The 21,008-nt window shown below is 36.5% G+C and overlaps 1 protein-coding gene across 1 annotated transcript; it reads left to right on the plus strand.

Moving 5' to 3' along the window:
- Nucleotides 1-285: 285 nt before the first annotated feature.
- On the plus strand, nt 286-16,288 carry LOC112055424 (uncharacterized). Its single transcript, XM_024095526.2, has 5 exons — nt 286-1,056; nt 3,849-3,972; nt 5,462-5,723; nt 6,038-6,241; nt 6,471-16,288. Exons 1-5 carry the CDS (start codon nt 984-986, stop codon nt 6,648-6,650), a joined length of 843 nt encoding a protein of 280 aa, XP_023951294.2. The 5' UTR covers nt 286-983; the 3' UTR covers nt 6,651-16,288.
- Nucleotides 16,289-21,008: the final 4,720 nt, after the last annotated feature.

Raw genomic sequence — 21,008 nt, forward strand, 5'->3', positions numbered from 1 at the left:
TTATCATGCGTCACGCATGTCACGTCACACTATGGAAACGTATAAAAAATGTGTAAAAAATAATGTAGAGCCAATCTTTTATTATTGTAGGTTCTAAAATAAATTGATTAAACCGATTTGTCAAATAAAATTGTTCCGGAAACGTATGAATAAATTAAATTTAAACAAAAATTAAAAATGTTATTAATTTTAATATATGTTACTGAACGACTAATATTACTTACCCAGAAAATTCCGGAAACGTCTGTCGCTAGTAGTACTTTGTCATTGTCACAAATAGAGGGAATTTTGAATTTGAAAAAGCTGGTTAAAGTTAAATATTTTAATTTAGGTTACGTACTAAATTGCTATTTGATGACAAATAAACTATATATAACAAGAAAAAAATCTATTATTAATATAAATATTATAATACATTAACATAAGTAAATATACACGAATAATAATTTAATATAAATATAATATATTTTTCGCAAGCTTATTGCGAAAAACAAAAATGACGCAAACTTTTATTGATTTTCCCTCAAATTGTGTGGTGTTGGCAGTACTGTTTGTTTTGCTTTCGAGTTTCGCGCACCCCGCCCTCGTAACTGTCAAGCACATCTTAAAAAATAGTAAAAAATGATCGGAAGTTTAAATTGCATTTAATTATCAATATTAATAGCGAATTATGACTCGCTCATGTGTGTATAATATTGTGAATATTGTAGGCTATAATAGAGTAAAGTTCTTGTGTTAAACGTTTTGCTATTTTATATTTTTCTTGTTTTGTACCGTTATGCGAGAATGAAGGTATTTATTGAGTAAATTATTATGTTTAGATAAATAAATAAAAATATAGTTAGTGTTAATATTAAAAATGATAACATTGGTTTATAACAATGATATTGTTTGCGTGAACTGTTCAATGGTATAAGTGTTCTGGTTCGTGGCGATAAGATCGCGTTCGCGATATTGAGTACTGCAGCCGCTGCGAAGCACCCATGCATTTCTGGATCGACAAACGCCAGTGCGCTTACAGCGGACGCCACCGCGTACCGTCCTCGTTGTCAGCTGGTAAGCGCCTCCGTTTGGTATAAATTGTTTGCTACAGGGTTCCCAACTTAGGGGTTTTCCCCCCAGATTTAGGGGAAAATAAGTGAAATGGGATTTTTTAGGGGTCTAAATTTTTAGGGGTATTTTCAGGGATTTTTTGACTTTAATATTTTTAAATTGATGATAAATTTAATATTTCTTTCTTGGCCCAGCGACTTATAACGACATATAATACGTTATTCTACAACCACTCTGAGGCAATTGGAGGCAATTTTCATCGAATAAAAAAAATTGGTAAATTTATTCATTGTCAACATGTATGATTTCAAAAAATCTGAGTCTTCAGATAAAGACGTAGTATTTTGTCTGTATTAAATATAGACTTTTGAAACATATGACAGCATATTATTTCTAAATTATTATGAATTTATATTTTTTAGGGGGACAACTCAATAATTAAGGCAATTTTAGGGATTTTTGACACCAACTTTAGGGATAAATATATAATAAAAGGGATTTGAAGAGTTGGTAACACTGGTTTGCTATAAACCAGCCATTCATGGCGTGCACAGCCGTGATAGTCAAGTGGATATGACCTCTGAATTCGATTCCCAGTGTGTGGGTTCGAGTCCGGGGCATGTACCTCCAACTTTTCAGTTATGTGCATTTTTAAATATCACTTGTCTCAAATAATGGAGGAAAAACATTCTGAGAAAACCTTGTATACCTGAGAACTTTCTTAATTCTCCATATGCCTATCGCATTGGACCAGCGTGGTGGACTATTAGCCTGACCCCTCATGAGAGGAGACTCGTGGTCAACAGTGAGCTAAACATTGCTTGTTAACGATGAAGAACTAGTTAGCCTACGTCTCTACAGGGTCCTGAGTACAAGATCTAGATTCTAGGTTTTGCTAATCAATACTGAGAGATCTCAAGTCAGAGTTGAGAAATTGGTGCTGTGTCCAATGCTTCAGAGAGTACATTAAGCCCGCAGCCCGGCCTTAGTCATTATCATTAATATCTGATAGTGGTTGATTAAGAATTTAACTTTATCAGAAAGCCAGCCAACCTACTTCTTTAGTATATGTACAGGGTGTTGGGGAGTATTTCCCATAACTCTCTAAAGATTATATTCTATAACGAAAATTAATTAAAAATATTTTAAGACCATGTGTTTTAAAATGAATATTTTGTGATAAATAATATTTCTTTAGTAAATATATCTTAAACTAGCAAATGCCAGTGACTTTGTCTGCATGGAATTCAGTTTTTCACAAATCATGCGGGAACTGAGGATTTTCCTGTGAAGAAAAGTATGTGTTAATCCAGAGTAAAGTCTATTTCCATTCCAAATTTCAGCCAAATTGGTTCTGTAGCTGCAGTGCAAAGGAGATACACACTTACACACAAAGTTTTGCCTTTATAATATTAGTGTGATTAAACCATAAAACCATATAATATAATATATTATTGATAAATTTCTAACAAGCAATTTTTAAACTTTCTCATTTATCATTTTTTGTGACAACCCTTGCTTTGCCTATCGCAAACTACCCACTGCCGCAACATTGTCCCTTACTTACATAAAGGCATGTGTTACATGGATAGTCAGAAATATTTGAATTACTTTCATATGAAAACACAAAGTTTTATAATAAAACGATTGTATGCTATGCTATGCTACTTGCAAAAACTATTTGACGGATTTTAATGAAACTTGGTATAATTATTCTTCATATTCCTAGGCAAGTTATTATATATATACTTTTCATCATGCTACAATCAATAGGAGCAGAGCAGTGAAGGGAAATGTTGGGAAAACTGGAGAAGTTTTAGTTAATATATTTTGAATAATATTTTATAAAAAAAAAATACACAATTTTAAATGAAAAAATTCTACCCCCATTTCAATTTGTTAGTTAGTAAATTGTACTCGTCGAGTTTGGCTTTAGTATACATCCAAAGCTAAGCAGACTTCTCTTTTTTTTATTTTATTCATATACAGAGGGGGAAATCCTCGTGCACACCTGGTTGAGCTAGGTAGTACCGGACTCTTACCAAAAAACCTCTCCTGTTGTCCGTGTACCCGTCTTACAGCCTAACACGGCAACCATTGTAGCCTATTTCAAGTCTTTCTCCTTTTCTTTTCTTTTTCCTTTTCTCTCATGACTCTAATGCCTTGATCACACGTACCGAGCAAATGGGTGACGGAGTAAAATGTTCCTCGGCCGAGACAGTGATGTAAGCGAGTAGTTGTTCACACGTGTTTTGAAATTAGCACAGACAGTTCAGATAAATTGAGACTACAATTCGATTATGATGGACCGCAAAACGATTATTAGAAAATATACGAAGTAAAGAGTAAGAAATATACTCATTCCACTATTAGTAAAACGTCAGATTTAGTTTATATAGTAGTTTATTTTATATAGTTTATATAACTGTATAAATTTACTAGTTGTTTCGACATGACATCCCATTTGTTACTAACAGACATGGTGTATTTTATTTTATTTGGAATTGTTTTAAACGAAAATTATCTTAAGTAAAGGCGCATGCAGCGACGTGACGATAATTATGTGGCCGTCGGCCGAGTGGCGAGACAATACATGTTCAGACCTGGCGAGTGAGCGAGCGAGACAGTGCGGGGACGCGGGAGGGTGGACACTCGGCCTAGTAGATACGTACCGAGTACTCGGCCGAGGGCACTGCCTCGCCCGTTTGCTCGGTACGTGTGATCAAGGCATAAGAAGTCAACGATAGTCGTCTAGGAGCAGTGCAATGATGTGTGTTGCAACTTGCGACTTGCAGGGGTGGGGCGGTCCCGCGGGCGCGTGTGCGCGGTGGCGGGGCGCAAGGGCATGGCAGCGCCCGTGCACCGCTTCGCGCCCGTCGACTGCGGCCCGCGCCGCCCGCGCCCGCTGCGCCACTATGGGTGACTTAACTCTTTTTTTAATTCTTTACTAGTTTGCCCTTGACTCATCATCATCATCATCATATCAGCCGATGGACGTCCACTGCAGGACATAGGCCTTTTGTAAGGCCTATGTCCTGCCGGCCGACACTGCGCTTACTAGTGCGGGGTCGCCATTCCAGCACTTTGGGACCCCAACGTCCATCGGCTCTTCGAACTATGTGCCACTTCAGCTTCGCAACTCGTTGAGCTATGTCGGTGACTTTGGTTCTTCTGCGGATCTCCTCATTTCTGATTCGATCACGAAGAGATACTCCTAACATAGCTCGTTCCATCGCCCGCTGTGTGACTATGAGCCTTCTTATGACCCTTGACTATAACTTGGCAAATTCGTAACACTACTAGTTTGCCCTTGACTATAACTTGGCAAATTCGTAACACTCCCGATAGTCCGCGCGGTGCCCCGTGTGCATGACTTCATACTCTCGCAGTCCTTCCTTCTCAACTGCTAAGTGATGATGCAATCTTAGATGGAAGCGAGCTAGCTAGTAAGGAGGATGGAAATCCACCTCTTTCGGTTTCTACACGACATTCCACCGTAACTCTAAATCGCTTGGCGGGACCTGTTGACCACCAGACCATTTAAAAAAACCTCAATCGACCCAGGCAGAGATCCAAGGCCTTCATCTTGAAAATCAATCGCGCATACCACTGCGCCACGGAGGTCGTCAAAGTCTTTACAAGCTCTTATGCTGAGCCATACAATGTATCTCCCGCTGTCGTGATGTTGCCGCGATCTTGCTCTGTTTTCCCACTGCTTTACTTGTGCAAATAATCGCGTCGTTCCATACTAGTCCTTGCGCTTAACACCGACAAAATAGGGAGCAGTGGGCAGGGCGAGCGGCATGAAATGCGGCTGGACAAGTAACGTGGCCACTCGTCTCTGCCACATGGGAAGATTGTTTATGGTTCAAAGAACCTACTGTGCATATTGCAGACTAATAAAAAGGTCGAGTGTCAAGGGACTTCAAGGGTTATATCCTATTAAATACCAGCAATCCAAATTAGCAGCCGTGATATGACCTCAGCCTCCGATTCTGGAGGGTGTGGATTTGAATCCAGTCCGGGGCATGCACCTCAAACTTATCAGTTGTGTGCATTTTAAGAAATTAAATATCACGTGAAGAAAAACATCGTGAGGAAACCTGCATATCTGAGAATTTTCTTAACACGTTCGTTGCGGCACTGATTTTTCTGTACTTTCCTCTGGTGCGGTGCAAGGTTTTTTGACCTCGTACTAAAACTTTGTTGTGCGGTACGAGGTCCATCGACCCCGTAACTCTTGAAGCCGCTAGAAGTACGAGGTCAATTGACCTCGTACCGCAGTGAACGTGTGAAGTCTGCCAATCCGCATTGGACCAGCGTGGTCCCCCCTCTCATCCTGAGAGGAGCCACGAGCTCAGCAGTGAGCCGATATGGGTTGATGAACGTATAACCGTTGTTGTCGAAGCCCCCCGCCGCTGCCGGCGGTGCACGCTCACCGGCGCGCGGACGCGAGCAGCCTGCACGTGGAGGTGCCGCCGGAGCCGCAGCCCACCATCGCCAGCCTGGCGGCGGCGCGCAGCGTGACGCCCGACACGCTGCTGCGCACGGCGGCGCTGGGCCTGCACCACTCGCCCGTCATGGCGCCGCACCTCAAGTTCGGCATGCTGGTGTCCTTCGCGCTCGCCACCGTCTTCCTGGCGGGCGCCAAGTACTACTTCGACAGACATGTAACACTCACATTTTTATTAACAATGAAAAACAATGATTGACAACTCATCTGTTTATTCCTGACTCCAATCAATTAGGTATTCTATATCTACCAACACAAATTGATATATTACATACATTTCTAAAGCAGACATACAATCTTAAGTACCCATCGACCCAAGGAACTGATGAGATACGGTTGTACATAACAGGTATGCAGCAAAACTTGGTATTATGTGTATGCCTCCACAGAGGAATGTGTCTGGCTCGTGCGCGGTGCGATTAGCAATAAAACAATATGTCTCAGGGCATCAATGAGAGCGTTCGTTCGCAGCTGGTGCGCGGCGGGGGCATGTCGGAGACGGGCAGCGAGGTGGGCGTGCTGTGCGTGGCCGTGGCCTGCCTCAGCTGCGTGGGCTGCGCGCTCACCGTGTGCCGCGCGCGCCCCGCGCCGCCGCCGCGCACGCCGGAGCGCGTGTCCTCCACCGCGCGCCGCCCGCTGCCACGCACGCCCACGCGACCGCCCGTCGCCAGGGAGGTCAGTACACCGACAGGCCCCGTATGTCAGGGAGATCAGTAAACCGTTAGGCCGTCATCGACAGGGAGATCACTACAGTTATTTTTCTTATTTATTCTTTAAAAGCTGTTTCGTTTTTATTACCAAGTAAACGCGAAATTATCTACAACTGCATGGCCATTTACAGGCGGGCGACATGGCTTAAAATCAGCACTTGTTGGTTATAAAAGAAAAACACAATAACTTACAGGTAACGATATCGGAGCCCACGGAAGACATAACGCTGACGATCCTCAGCCGGCCGGAGCGCGAGCCGACGCCGCAGGGGAGCGCTACCACGGGGGAGGCGCCGCCGCCCTACCACATCGCCGTGCTCCTCCCCACCCGGGCCTCCTCCCCGCCGCCACCAGCCTACTCGGCGCTCAGCTAGCCCTCCGCCTACACAGCGCCGGAGCTCATCATATAGTGGGCACCAGTGCTGTATTGAGTGTGATTATGAAGTACCCTCAATTGTGACTCAGTATATGTGGTATGTGTATCTTTCTTTAAAGTGATCGGTGTTAACAATTAACAAAATCATTTTGTGAATATAAAATGGGTGTCATTTTGGTATTTGCCACAATTCAAAATATATCAAAGTTAAAGTGTTTACTATATTTATTTGAAATAATTATTCTCTGTGGAATTAGTTTTCAAAATAGTAGAGCAATTTACGTATAAAACCAAAAAAAATATACCCAAAATTAAATATCAACACCGTTTTAAAAATAATGTGTGGATATGCGGCTAGCCTTAGTAACCACCAATGAAAGAAAACCTCCAAAAAAAAAGATGAATTTAGTGGTCAATGACAAAAAGATTTTTTTTATTACATACAGTGTCTATGCGCAAATCTTGATTAGTATGAGCAATAGATATTAAAAATGATACAAAATGTCTAACTTTTGCATCGCAGTCAACGATATTTTATACTATAGATATGTTACGTGCCAACAAAATCACCGCAAAAAGCGATCCATATTTAGCTACTCTACTGAGCACACACATGCACAATTTTGCGTTTAATTCCATTATATATTTATGTTCATGTCACCGTTAAATTGTAAAATACATTAGTTTGTAATCTAACTCGCGAGATTGTAAACTGTTGATATATAGTGAACTGAACATACTGCTTACAATTTAACGTGTTATTTTTCGGTATATTGTAATCTATCGAAGTGAAATAGTCAAATTGTCGAACAGGATTAATTTACCATAGAGTTACAAAAATATTGCAGCGGCAGGCAACCAGGCAACCAGGGGCAGTTCAGACAGTTGACGTTTTAAGATTGCGATTTAACGGTTTCACTTCGATAGATTACAATGTACCGAAAAATAACACGTTAAATTGTAAGCAATAGGTTCTGTTCATAATCTATCGACAGTTTATAATCCTGCGATTAAGATTATAAACTAACGTTTTTTACAATTTAACGGTAACATATATACAGTTTTTACAGTTCCTGAACAAACTCGAAGTTGTAGACAATATTTAGATATTATTTATTTAAATAACTTTCGTTGTTTACTATGCCACTCAATGATATTAGGTCAATTAGCCACTTTTGCTCGGCTCAGTTTTGACGCGCTAGTGACATATCTCTATTATAAAATCTTTGGTCGCAGTCACAATAAATTTTGATATAATATTTGAGATGTGAAGTGCATGTCTCAAAACTTGTAAAATGATGTCTGACATTATTTAGGTATTGTTTGGTCTATACAGAGATTTTTTTTTTTATTATTATGTTCTAATTTCTCAAAAATTAAGCTTTATTATTTAGTTATAATATAGATAATAATAATTTTATTTTAGAGTTTTATAATTAATTGTAATTATGACAAAGCGAATCTTTGTGGGAAGCACTCAAATTAGTCGAATGTTATTTATTGTAATTATGTAAGGACCAATATTTATCATTGTATAAAATATACGTATTTAGGGCGCGATCTCACGACTCATTTAGTTTGCGGGATCTTTGAGTGAGTGTGTGCAGATAGATTGCATGTGAAGTGCAAGCTAATTGCAAAATTGCAGTTCATCTATACTTATAATAAATCTGTAGAGAGGTCAATTCTGTACATGAAATATATTTCCAAAATAACTATCAGTGGGTGATTAGTGGTCGATACTGATGCCAAAAATGCAATCAGTAAAATTTTTATCTGTCTGTCTGTCTTTCTGTCTGTCTGTCTGTCTGTCTGTCTGTCTGTCTGTCTGTCTGTCTGTCTGTCTGTCTGTCTGTATGTTCGTTATAGAAACAAAAACTACTCGACGGATTTTAATGAAACTTGGTACGTTTATTCTTCAAACTCCTGGGCAGGTTATAGTATACTTCTCATCACGCTACGATCAATAGGAGCAGAGCAGTGAAAGGAAATGTTGGGAAAACGGGAGAACTTACTCCATTTTTTAAGCTTCCGTCGCGTGTGCAGCCTTAACGGGTAGGGGTGGGGTAGGGTAGGTTAGGGTAGGAGTAGGGTAGGGTAGGGTAGGGCAGGGTAGGGGTTGTTAAAAGTTTACATCTACTTTCACGCGGACGAAGTCGCGGGCGTCCGCTAGTATAGAATAACAGTGTAAGTAGTGGTGGGCAAAATAGCAAAGTCTAAATACTTCTTGCTTAAATATTGTAATTTTAAACTTCTGGCAAGTTAAACATTTTGTTGATTTTATTTAATATAAAACAATAATAATTATTCAAATAAAAAATATATTTATATGAAAGGAAACTTTAAGCAAGACTTACTTATTGAATTGAGATTACAAAGTTCATGAGTGTTTTAGTGACAAACGTGAAACATGTGTAAAAGTTTTTAATTTATTTATTTGTTTTAAATTAAATTTTTATTGACTTCTAGATAGATTCCGTATACATACTGTTGGTAACAGATTTAAATATTTAAAAGGAGTACTTTAAATTATTTAATTGTTAGATATTGAGTGAGAAATAGTATTGAGTGAGTACGCGCCTTAACCATTACTGTAAAGCTGGGAACACATTGTACACACGCCGCGCCCGACTTGTTCATATACATCCCACTAAGAACTGGAGTTTCAAGTCCTAGGTTCGACTCCTGGTTGGGGTGTGTTGATGTGATGGCGGGTAGATCATTTTAGCGAGATACTAATGTGTTCATGCTATTGAATAAATCGGTGTGCCATATTTATCTTTAGATAAATAGTTTTGTTAGCTAATTTAATTTGTTTATTTATACGTAAATCTAATTGCATTGTATCGCTGCGCGTGAATTGTTGAATTTTTTTATCAGCCCAAATATTGGTACAGGTTTATCACTACATAGTGTGGTAGGCGCCCTAAGTCAGTATCCTGAATTAGGGTCTAAGTCAGTATCCTGGATTAGGGTCTAAGTCAGTATCCTGGATTAGGGTCTAAGTCAGTATCCTGGCTTAGGGTCTAAGTCAGTATCCTGGATTAGGGTCTAAGTCAGTATCCTGGATTAGGGTCTAAGTCAGTATCCTGGCTTAGGGTCTAAGTCAGTATCCTGGATTAGGGTCTAACTAAGTCTCGGTAAGAGCGGTTGTAATGATGACATATAGGTAAACTTCATAACTGTGTCCTCGACTGCGTAGTACAGTGGTATTTTATTCAATGACAAGTTATTTTATTCAATGACACGTTATTTTATTCAATGACACGTTATTTTATTCAGTGACACGTTGTTTTATTCAATGACACGTTATTTTATTCAATGACACGTTATTTTATTCAATGACACGTTATTTTATTCAGTGACACGTTGTTTTATTCAATGACACGTTATTTTATTCAATAACACGTTAATTTATTCAATGACACGTTATTTTATTCAATGACACGTTATTTCAGTCAGTGACACGTTGTTATATTCAATGACACATTATTATATTCAAAGACACGTTGTTATATTCAATGACACGTTATTTTATTCAATGACACGTTATCTTATTCAATAACACGTTATTTTATTCAATGACACGTTGTTATATTCAATGTCACGTTATTTTATTCAATGACACGTTATTTTATTCCATGACACGTTATTTTATTCCATGACACGTTATTTTATTCAGTGACACGTTATTTTATTCAATGACACGTTGTTATATTCAATGTCACGTTATTTTATTCAATGACACGTTATTTTATTCAATGACACGTTGTTATATTCAATATCACGTTATTTTATTCAATGACACGTTATTTTATTCCATGACACGTTATTTTATTCAGTGACACGTTATTATATTCAATGAAAAGTTATTTTATTCATTGACACGTTATTTTATTCAATGACACGTTATTTTATTCAATGACACGTTGTTATATTCAATGACATGTTATTTTATTCAATGACACGTCATTTTATACAATGACACGTTGTTATATTCAATGACACGTTAGCCCTTGACTGCGATCTCAAATGTTAAGTGCCCATCCGCTAAAGCCTATCTGAGCCAATTTATAAAATTTAAAGTCCTTATATATTATTATTCCCCTGCTAGGAATAGAACCCAGGACCTCTTTGCGGAGCACAAGTACAAACTGCACCAGTGAGGTCGTCGAACGGTGTGGCGTTTGACGACAGCAACAAAGGCCAATCTCAAATTATTGATTGATTGATTGATTGATGTTGACAATCTTGCCGCCTGTTAAACTCTGACGTCATACCCCGGGTATCTGTGAAACGCAGACGAGGACTCATTTATACAGGATGCTCGGGAGTATTACCCATAACTACAAGTTGACGAGTCCACTTATAAGAGCCGTAATGCATAAATAATAATTTTCGGTAAAGAATATAATCCCAGAGTTATGGGAAATCTCTCGAGCATTCTGTATAGTATCGCTATAGAAAAGAAACCAGTCTTGTGATCGGTTGTATGTTTTTTGCTAAGGATTTGATGTGCAACATACAAGTTTGCGGGTAGTAGCTAAATATATTTATAATAAATTATAAAGTCGGCCTAAATTGAAATTATCTATAAGTCATATATGTTAAGCGCATGCTATAGACGAGTGGAACGTGAATGCTAGCGAAATCGTTGCGAAAACCACTTTTTTTCTAATTCTTTCAACACGGTATAACAAATTAAGCAGTCCAAGATTGTTTATGGCCTAGAATACATGCCACAAGATCGTCGTCGTCGTAATATTTAGTTTGTAGATTATCCATACGTTGATAACGCAATCGGGATGATGACTAGGTTAGAATATATTGATTTTTATGATACATTCGGGTAAAAAAGGTCAATGTTAACTAATTTATACAAAAAAAGCAAAGATTCTCTGGATATGCTCTGGATATGCTTTGCAGTGCTGTGAATGCCTGTAAAAGATGGCTGCAGTAGTTGAAGAATTTTGTAACTCATTTATATATAATGTTTTTTGCTGTCATTGTTGGCGTTACAAATAAATAAATAAAATAAATATTTGCAAAATAAATAAGATTATAAGATTTCAAAATCTGTTAATTTTTTTATCGTAATTAGATGTAAATTCATACAGTTTTAGCTTCCTTACATTAAATGTGTCATTTTTTAATATATGAACTATAAACATAAACGCACAAATAACAAAGATATTAGTGATTTTTATATAATGATTTATTTATCTTGCTATCTCTATTGACTCTACAACGTGCAATTGCAAATTGACTTTGCAATTGCACGTTGTAGAGTCAACATCTCCTGAGGATGCTCCGGTTTCGGGGTGAAACGTACGTAGAGAGTATTTTGCCGGACCTGGGTGACGTTGTCGCATGGGTTCGTCGACTTTTCGCGGATGATAGCAAGATAAATAAATCATTATATAATCATGATGAACTTCCGCAAAGTAACGCCTGCTTCTATCCAATATTAGTGATTTTGTCTGAACGCCCATACAAATCAACGACGTCATTAGTTCGTACCATTTTGTATGGAGCGTTTTTCAGGGATCCGTGGCAGCGCCGCAAATCTGACCCTTTAAATCCCTGTAGCTCCGAAAGTAATGATCGCAGATTTCCTGTTACTTTTAGATAATTGCTTTACTATTAGTATACTCTCAATTTATATACAATTTAAAAAACTGTCATCATCCCTATTATAAATCCCGTGCCCAGCGATTATAGTGTGTTTCAGATAGCATGAGTACGGTCGGGATATATAGGTTGGCGTCTCTCTTGAAAGTTTACGATAATAGTACGTATTATGAACGTCATACAGGCGACTGTCACCACATCAGTTTTTTTTTATTCTTTACAAGTTAGCCCTTGACTACAATCTCACCTGACGGTACGTCTTTGTCGGTAGGGTGGTAACTAGCCATGGCCGAAGCCTTCCAGTGATTGTATAAATATAAATAATAAATTTTCATTCATTTCATTCATTCATTGTCACCGTACCCATGCTATCTGTAAAACACTTTAAGTTTAAGTTAAAACTGCGCCACCTGGTTATAATAACGGAAAACAATCTGCGAGTAGATGGCGTTGTTTCCATTTCGTATGATTTGAAGTTTACTTTACGCGATCAAATGAGTACAAACTCGAATAATCAACACACAGAACGTTACGTTCGGTTCGTTTTTCGATGACAAACGGAAAGACAAACTACAGCTCGTGCGGATTAACTTGACACCTGGCTCGAATGATGTTTGTATGGATGCGCTTGTTAGTCAGGTGTCAAATTAATGCGCACGGATTATATGAAGCCTCAGTAGCTATTCGGTGACGCGGTCGGACTTACAGTTCGCAGGTTCGATCCTTGTCCTGGTCAAAAACAATCTTTCCGTCTAATTGGGAAGGAAACAGGAATATTGTTCATACTAAAAAAAGATGGATATAGCAAATATTGTTTTAAAAAAGCTATAATAACGTAAAATCCTTTTCATGGAAGAAATCCCCCAGACGCGGCGCTAAGGTGTTAATGGCGCTCATATTCATTTGGTAATGGCGGTCATAATGTAATTTGTGTAAGGCGCTGTCAATTTTAGTTCAGGTTTTAGCCGCGGGACTTTTTTCGTGAAAAGGACTCTATCTATTAGTTATAATGATACGTCTGCTCGTCATATAAAATCTGTCGTCCTCATGGTATACATAGTTAGATCTTATAAACCAATAATGTCCGGCCGCTCAGAGATTGCGTTTTTAATAGGTCGTGATCGAATGGGACAAAAATATTTAATTACAATTGCCTCGTTTTTTGTCTCATCACTGCAAAGATAAACTGTTGGCATAACCTTGAAACAGCGCAGTTCAACAAACTTGTACACCAGTTCGAAGTTACAACGTCCATCCGATTACGGCCTGTCAGATGTGCAATTTCTGAGCGACCGAACCTTTGAAAGAGTACCTATACATGATAGAGGTACGGAACCATGACTTTATGAAAAGCTTGTAACAAATTGTACTTACGAGTACGCTTGGTCTATATCGCACTCCTCCAAATGTATTACTGTCTTGCTTTGACACTATATGTACAAGCGAAATAGCAGTATCTACTCTTTATTCAATGACACTTTTATTGCCATCTTGCTTGCATATCGCCAAACCGAATGAGATAGCTTTACATGGCATAGACTATTGACATTGTACTTAATTAGTTTTTATATTAGTAATTTAATTGATCCATATCGTTTTGATCTCATGTTATTAGGAATTTTAATTTTATAAATTATGCTTTAATTAGTTAAAGAGTTTAATTAAGTTATAACTAGTTAAAATACTTTAATTTTACTTTTGAAACTGTGTGAACTTAAATTTACTATAGGAGATTCCAATCTTCAACAGTTTGTTAATAATTTTCTTGTTACGTAAATGAGGATATTATGTTTAAAATTGTTCTGTCAGTTAAATTTAAATTGCACAATTTAATTTAGCCTTTATAATTTTATACTCGTATTAATTTAATAGAAGTAATTATTTCTCGCTGCTCGACACAAATCACAAGACAGAATACTGACAAGTGACGAAAATCTGGTGGAAATTGAGAAACATTTAAGGAAATTGTCCTCACTAACGTTACAAGATGTCATCATGTCAGTCGATAGACGTCCACTGCAGGACATAGGCCTTTTGTAGGGACTTACAAACATCACGATACTGAGCCGCCTGCATCCAGCGAATCCCAGCGACTCGCTTGATGTCGTCAGTCAACCTGGTGGGGGGTCGACCAACACTGCGCTTTCTAGTGTGGGGTCTATATAGCACCGCAGGACCCAACGACCATCGGCTCTTCGAACTACAAGAGGTCATGCCAATTGATTTACGGTTGCGCTCAAGTTTGCGATTTTATACAGTGGCGTGCACATGGCTCTTGACCAGGGTAAGCAGTGACGCAGAATTTTTTTTTTTTAATTTTTTTTTCACGCTTGTGCACTTTTTACGCCACTGTTATGAAGTGTTCAAAAATATAAAACTAGGTTTTAGAGTTTCAACAGTCAATTCTCCGTAGGAAACCTAGTTTTTTGCATTCTCCTTTGAACGCAACCGCAAACGCACCGCCTCGCTTGAATGGGAGAAGTGCTCTGCCTTCAAGTTTTTCCAAACTATACAGGTAACTAGTACATATTAAGGATTTTACTCATAAATTAAAATTATTTACCTTTATTGGATTACCAAAACTCAGTTAAGATATACAGGGTGCTCGGGAGTATTTTCCATAACTTCAAGGTGTTGACGAGTCCAAAAAATTAAAACATTTTATGTTTTCATTCAAATAATTTCGACTTTCCATGTAACACAAGCCTTTATCTACCCTTGCATTTTAAAATTTTAAAGTTTGTCTACGTCATAATTATAAGGATGCGTATAAGGGATACATTTTAAGATCTATTTACAAAAGAAGTATTATTTTATTCCGAAAATATAAATTTTAGAACACATATTCTTTGAACATTTTTAATTAATTTTCGGTAAAGAATTATGGGAAATACTCCCCAGCACCCTGTATATGCAGGTATGCGATGATATTAAAAGTACTATTTTTTACGCTAGAATGGACAGATACTTAAAAGTCCATTTTAGCGTCAAAAACTATAACGATTTAAATGGTAATATGGTAGTTTTGGTATTTCTGGATTTTCTATCGGCTAAAATACCTATTTGTTAGAATAAAGTCAGTGTTCTAGATAAGAGGGTTTGCATTAGTTACGTCGGAATTTCGTCTCCTATGGAAGCAAAGATCGGGACCATACAGCCTGTATAAAATGAATGTTTTAAACTGTTCTATGTACTTATATTTAATTTTGTAATATGCCATCATTGTATTATGGTTTAATGATTTTCTCTGTGATATTTTATTACTTTCAAATTGTAGGTATATTTATATTTTACTAATAGAACTTAGTTTCGTAAATAAGACTTTAATTACCTAAGATTTGTTTTATGTACTATTTTAATTTATATGTAATTATAAATGTTGATATTACCTATCTCAGACCAATTATTATCTTCTATAGGACCTGCCTCGCTTGAGGTTACGCCTCTGTCAAATATGATCATGATCCAACGTGTTCATACGAGTACAAACTGCATGTTTCATTGTATTAAAATTACACATGCGTGTATCACGATTTAAAAACAGTTGTGTGTAGTGTAAGGACACAGTACATATTTATAGGTGTTAAATATTTTTGATGTGTGAGTTTACCTCATCCGCCTCAAAAAACGATAGACAATTATGTTGGTGTATTTGAATACGATACAAGTACAATAGAAGGTAATTGGTCTGATATTTTAGTTTCAAGTTCAGGGTACTTTCACTGTTCAAAGCTTTGCAACACTGAGATTACGATGAAGGGCGGGAACATTATCTAATAGGATAATAGGGGGTTAATTTTGAAATTCGTGACATAATTAATGTATAGTCCTCAACATATGATGTACCTATAGTAACCTAGTCTAGTCATTTTAGATGAGTACTCAATGTGATGTATTTATTTGGCGTTCGTTGTTGAATCGACAGTTATTTTTGTATGTACCTTTTAGAAGGGACTGCGTTCGTCTTTGTAACTGACGCTTGAAATAAAGATTATTGTATCTGGATTTATGTTTTTCTTTACCTTTTTTGCCCTCATTGCATAAGAACCTAACTTAATTGATATGATAGTATCCCTCTGTTTTGACGCGCAAGTCTGATGTTTGGAAACTATATTCGGCTCACTATTGAGCATGAGTCTCAACTCAGGATGAGAGCGGTTAGGCCTTAGTCCACCACGCAGATTGGCAGACTTCACACACGTAGCGATTCAAGAAAATTCTGAGTATACAGGTTTCCTCACGATGTTTTTTTCTTCACCGTTTGAGACAACAACGATATTTAACGGCAAGAGATATTTAATTACTTAAAATGCACCTCCGAATCGTAGGCAGATGTCATACCCACTGGACTATCACGTTGTTATCTTCTATTATATAAAAATGAATTGCTGTTCGTTAGTCTCGCTAAAACTCGAGAACGGCTTAACGGATTTATCTTATCTTGGTCTTGAAATGTTCGTGGAGGTATAGGGAAGGTTTAAAAGGTGAGAAAAAAATCAAATAATTTCCGGGAAAACCCTAAAAGCTTTTCTATTTCCCATACAAACGTTTAAGAGTCAAGCGGTAGGGGCAGGGTAGAGTAGGGATAGAGAATAAGTGCACTTATGTCAAAACGAAGCTTGACCGGGTCCGCTAGTAAGTAATAAAAACGTAAACATATTAATTGTTTTTGACATTATCTCAGTCTCTATGTAGAGACAATTATTTTTCTATGCCTCTATTATTAAAAAAAATCACGTAATAATAATTATATTCTAACGTTCTTAACTATCTTAAAAGGTTGAATAAAGAAAATGAACAAGTCAAGCTCATCATTGTTTCCATGTATTTTCTATAACATTAAGTACATCAATGATAATAATAATTATTTATTAAATAAATTAATTAATCTAGCTACAAATTACAATAAAACAAAAAGTGCATTTACATTTAACTGAATTTTAAGAAATGTGACTACAGGGCATAGCCAATATTTACAGGGCATAGAGAAAATTGGAATGTCTGCATTGATAAAAACGTAAATGCTTTGCAATTTCCCTTTTATGGGAAAGTATTTTTAAGGCTGGTAACATTTACTATACCCGTAGAGCAGAAATTAAATAAAAAAAGAACAATTTTTTTATATGCTATTCTTAGGTCTGTGCACTAAATATTCAAAGAGTACCTATATAAAAACAGACAGACCAGACATGATAACGCAATTCTTTAGTAGCCTCAATAGCTAGCAACGGTTAAGAAATCCGAAAGGTTATGAGTTCGAATCCCGCCGGTTAGAATATTGTCGAGCTTGTGTCACAAGTAAGTAATCAAAGCTATTGGCTTAGTTGGAGAATTATTAGTCACAGTCAAACATAATATTTAGAAAAAAAAACATTAAGTCGTGGACAGACTTTCAAGCAAACGCAAACGACTTCTTCAGGGCAATGATTGTTTAGTTATATTTTGATTTTATTTTTTTCTATATAAGGCGACACTCTTCAGGCACGATTATTATGAAAATTACATGTAACATAAAAATACAGAAAACACCATGTTCCTTACTGATACAATAAAAAGAACGCTCACGGCAGCAAAGTCTTTTACGGAACATAATTTGGTCCTTCGAGCCGGATAATATTTCCTTCAGGTTGGTTGAATGTTCTTTTTATTGTATTATATATACACACCACAGTCCACAAGTCACGTTCTGCCGTCATTTTAAAGCATGTCACACAACACGTCGTACACAGAGTAACAAATCGCTTGTTTGTGAAACTATACCAAAAAGGGGTAATTTCACGGCTTAATTTCTATGCGCGATCACATCTGGAGTTTTCTGCATTCCTCAACCTATTTTTTACATAATATACTATGAACAATAAACCATACAAGTTTCACACGTCACGTCACGTCCAACTACTAAAATTAAAAACAACACAATGTAGGTATAACATAATAAAAACATGAAAATCATAATATTTTGACTAGTAGTCATTTAAATACAGATATTTTAGAATAAAAAAGCGTTGATATCATAAGAATACATTATTAAAATTAAAAATAAATTATCTCAATTAAAATATTATGAAAAACAGATTTCCGGAACATATTATAAAATATCACAAATAAAAGATTGATTTTTAAAACTATATAGATTAATAAATTAAATCCAAGATTTGATCTATCGATTCATAGACTATATTCTATATTGTCGGTGCGAAGTCAATGACGAGGTATTTAGGCTGGTATATATGTCGATTGTAACCATCGATCTCCTATTAAAAAGTGGATGCACAATCAACGACCAAAAAACGTCCCCACTCAATGAGTGCCAAACACAACTTCTTAGCACTAAATTCAAGTAGTCGCTTTTGCAAATTCAACCTTAAACTCAATCTATAAGGTTGAATTTGCTCTTGGAATTTTATTAAATATTTAAAGGCCTTTAGGTATAATTTTCTTTAACAATAATTCTAAAACTGTCAAAACAAAATTGGCCAGTTTTAAGCGATATTTTCTACATGATTGTGCGTCCTTTTATTATAAGAGGTCAATGATTTTAACAATTTAAAACAAGCCGTTATTGTTAAATATGTTTTTAAATAAATGTTTTCATACAGTTATTACATACAAAAAAAAATCGTTTTGGTTGTTTTTTTAGGCAACAAACACTATTTTTTTAAGAGTCACTAATTATGCATTTATCGAAATTTCTAAATCAATGGAAGAACATATCTCGCTATCTTTAATGGTAAGAAAACCTATCACATAATTTGTCGTCTAAAAACTTAGCTGGTAGGTAATAATACTATTAAATATTTTTTATAGTTGCAACTTTTAACGTTAAAGTTATAAATCTCACTATTATTACATAAGATTATAAAGGTGAATAGCTCATTCGAGCCTTATGCACTCGTCTGACTTATTGTATGGTGTTAGGCATCGGCCATGGCTAGGTACCAGTTACCACCATACCGGCAAAGACGTACCGCCAAGCGATTTGGCGTTCCGTTACGACGCGTAATAACCGTCAGAGATATATGATATAGGTAGAATAAACTTGTACCTTTTCCAAATAAGATTGCTTCCGTTTTACATTAAATCACATTAAATCGCAGTCAAGGGCTAACTTGTCATTCTATATTAAAAAAAACCCCCAAACCGCAGACTATACAGAGGTAATATAATGAGCATAAGTCCATAAAGGTCCAAAAAAACCCGCATGAGGCAGAGGCGGAGCTTAAGGTGCGCGAGGCTCCAATGTGCTATGACCCTAAACATACTGTTTAGAACTAATACTAAGTGTATTCGAAAGGTAAATTGAGATATAGAAGCTAGTACGTAGGTAAAACTGACAGATTATTGAAAAAATGTTAAAATCTTAGGTGTAAAATAATAATATAAAAAATAATATATTACAATAACAATCAATAAATGCCGTTAGGATACATTAAATATCTATTCTAAAATAAAATAAGTAAATGTGATGGTAATGTACGAATACATATCATAGACGTAATAAAAAGTCCAGACACCGTCTCCTGAACTAAAATGTGACGCACCTCAATTCTTCCAGTTCGCATACATACGTAGTCTCCGATACGCACACAGATGAACGTATGAAGACAGACCGACATTAATTTCCTATAACTAGCAATACACGTCACACTCGCACAGATATTCAGCGCCATTATGGTGTTTGACAGCGAGATACCGTCTGCTTATTATTATTAGTCTATGATACATATTATACGAATTAAAAAGTTACAATAAAAATAAAACTATTATAAATAACAGTGTAATAATCCAACATACTCGTCGTCGTCGCTATCAACCCATATACGGCTCACTGCTGAGTTCAAGTCTCATCTCAGAATGAGAGGTGTTAGGCCAATAGTCCACCACGCTGGCCCAATGCGGATTAGCAGACTTCACACACGCAGAGAATTAAGAAAACCCCTGGTGTGCAGGTTTCCTCACGATGTTTTCCTTCACCAATTGAGACACGTGATATTTTATTTCTTCCATTTATTTATCCAACATACTACTGAATGTAAATGTTATATTTTAACATTTTGTAGCCTCAGACGAATTATGTAGAGCACGTAGACGAGAGAGTAGACACAGGATTTATTTATTGGTGTTAAATATAATCGAAGGTAAACCCACACAGTTTACCTCGTAGCCCTCAAAAAACGATAGACAATTTTTTTTTGGTCAATTTGAAGCGTTAGCGTTCGTAGAAAGAGAATCAACAGATACCACTTGGCTAGAGGGGGCAGGTTATCGAGCACTCAGTTTTGATGTATTTGGATGATTACACTATAAAACACATTATATTTTTTTTAGGTATTACAAGTTTTTGTATATTCGACATATTTTGTGATATTACATTATCATATTTCCATAATGTATAGAAACAAGAAAAATATGATATTTTAGAGATTTATCTGTCTCTGAGATAGTAAATCATTGAAGTAACTACTATCATGTAAAAATATTGTAACATTATGTGTCAAATAAATTATATAATTACATAATAATAATTGTTAGATAATGAATCAAAATTACACTATTTTTTTATTTCATAGCGTTATTTTGATAAGTTTCTTAAAAATTCACTAGTGGTAATGAGTAAACTTTCTAGCATTAGAAATCAAGTCAAAAAATAATTTAAAATCTATTCATCATAACTAAGCACTGTCATTTTACATTTCAGCAATAATGCACTATTCGTATAACAAAA

Source organism: Bicyclus anynana, chromosome 14, assembly GCF_947172395.1.
Source record: "Bicyclus anynana chromosome 14, ilBicAnyn1.1, whole genome shotgun sequence".
NCBI lineage: Eukaryota > Metazoa > Arthropoda > Insecta > Lepidoptera > Nymphalidae > Bicyclus > Bicyclus anynana.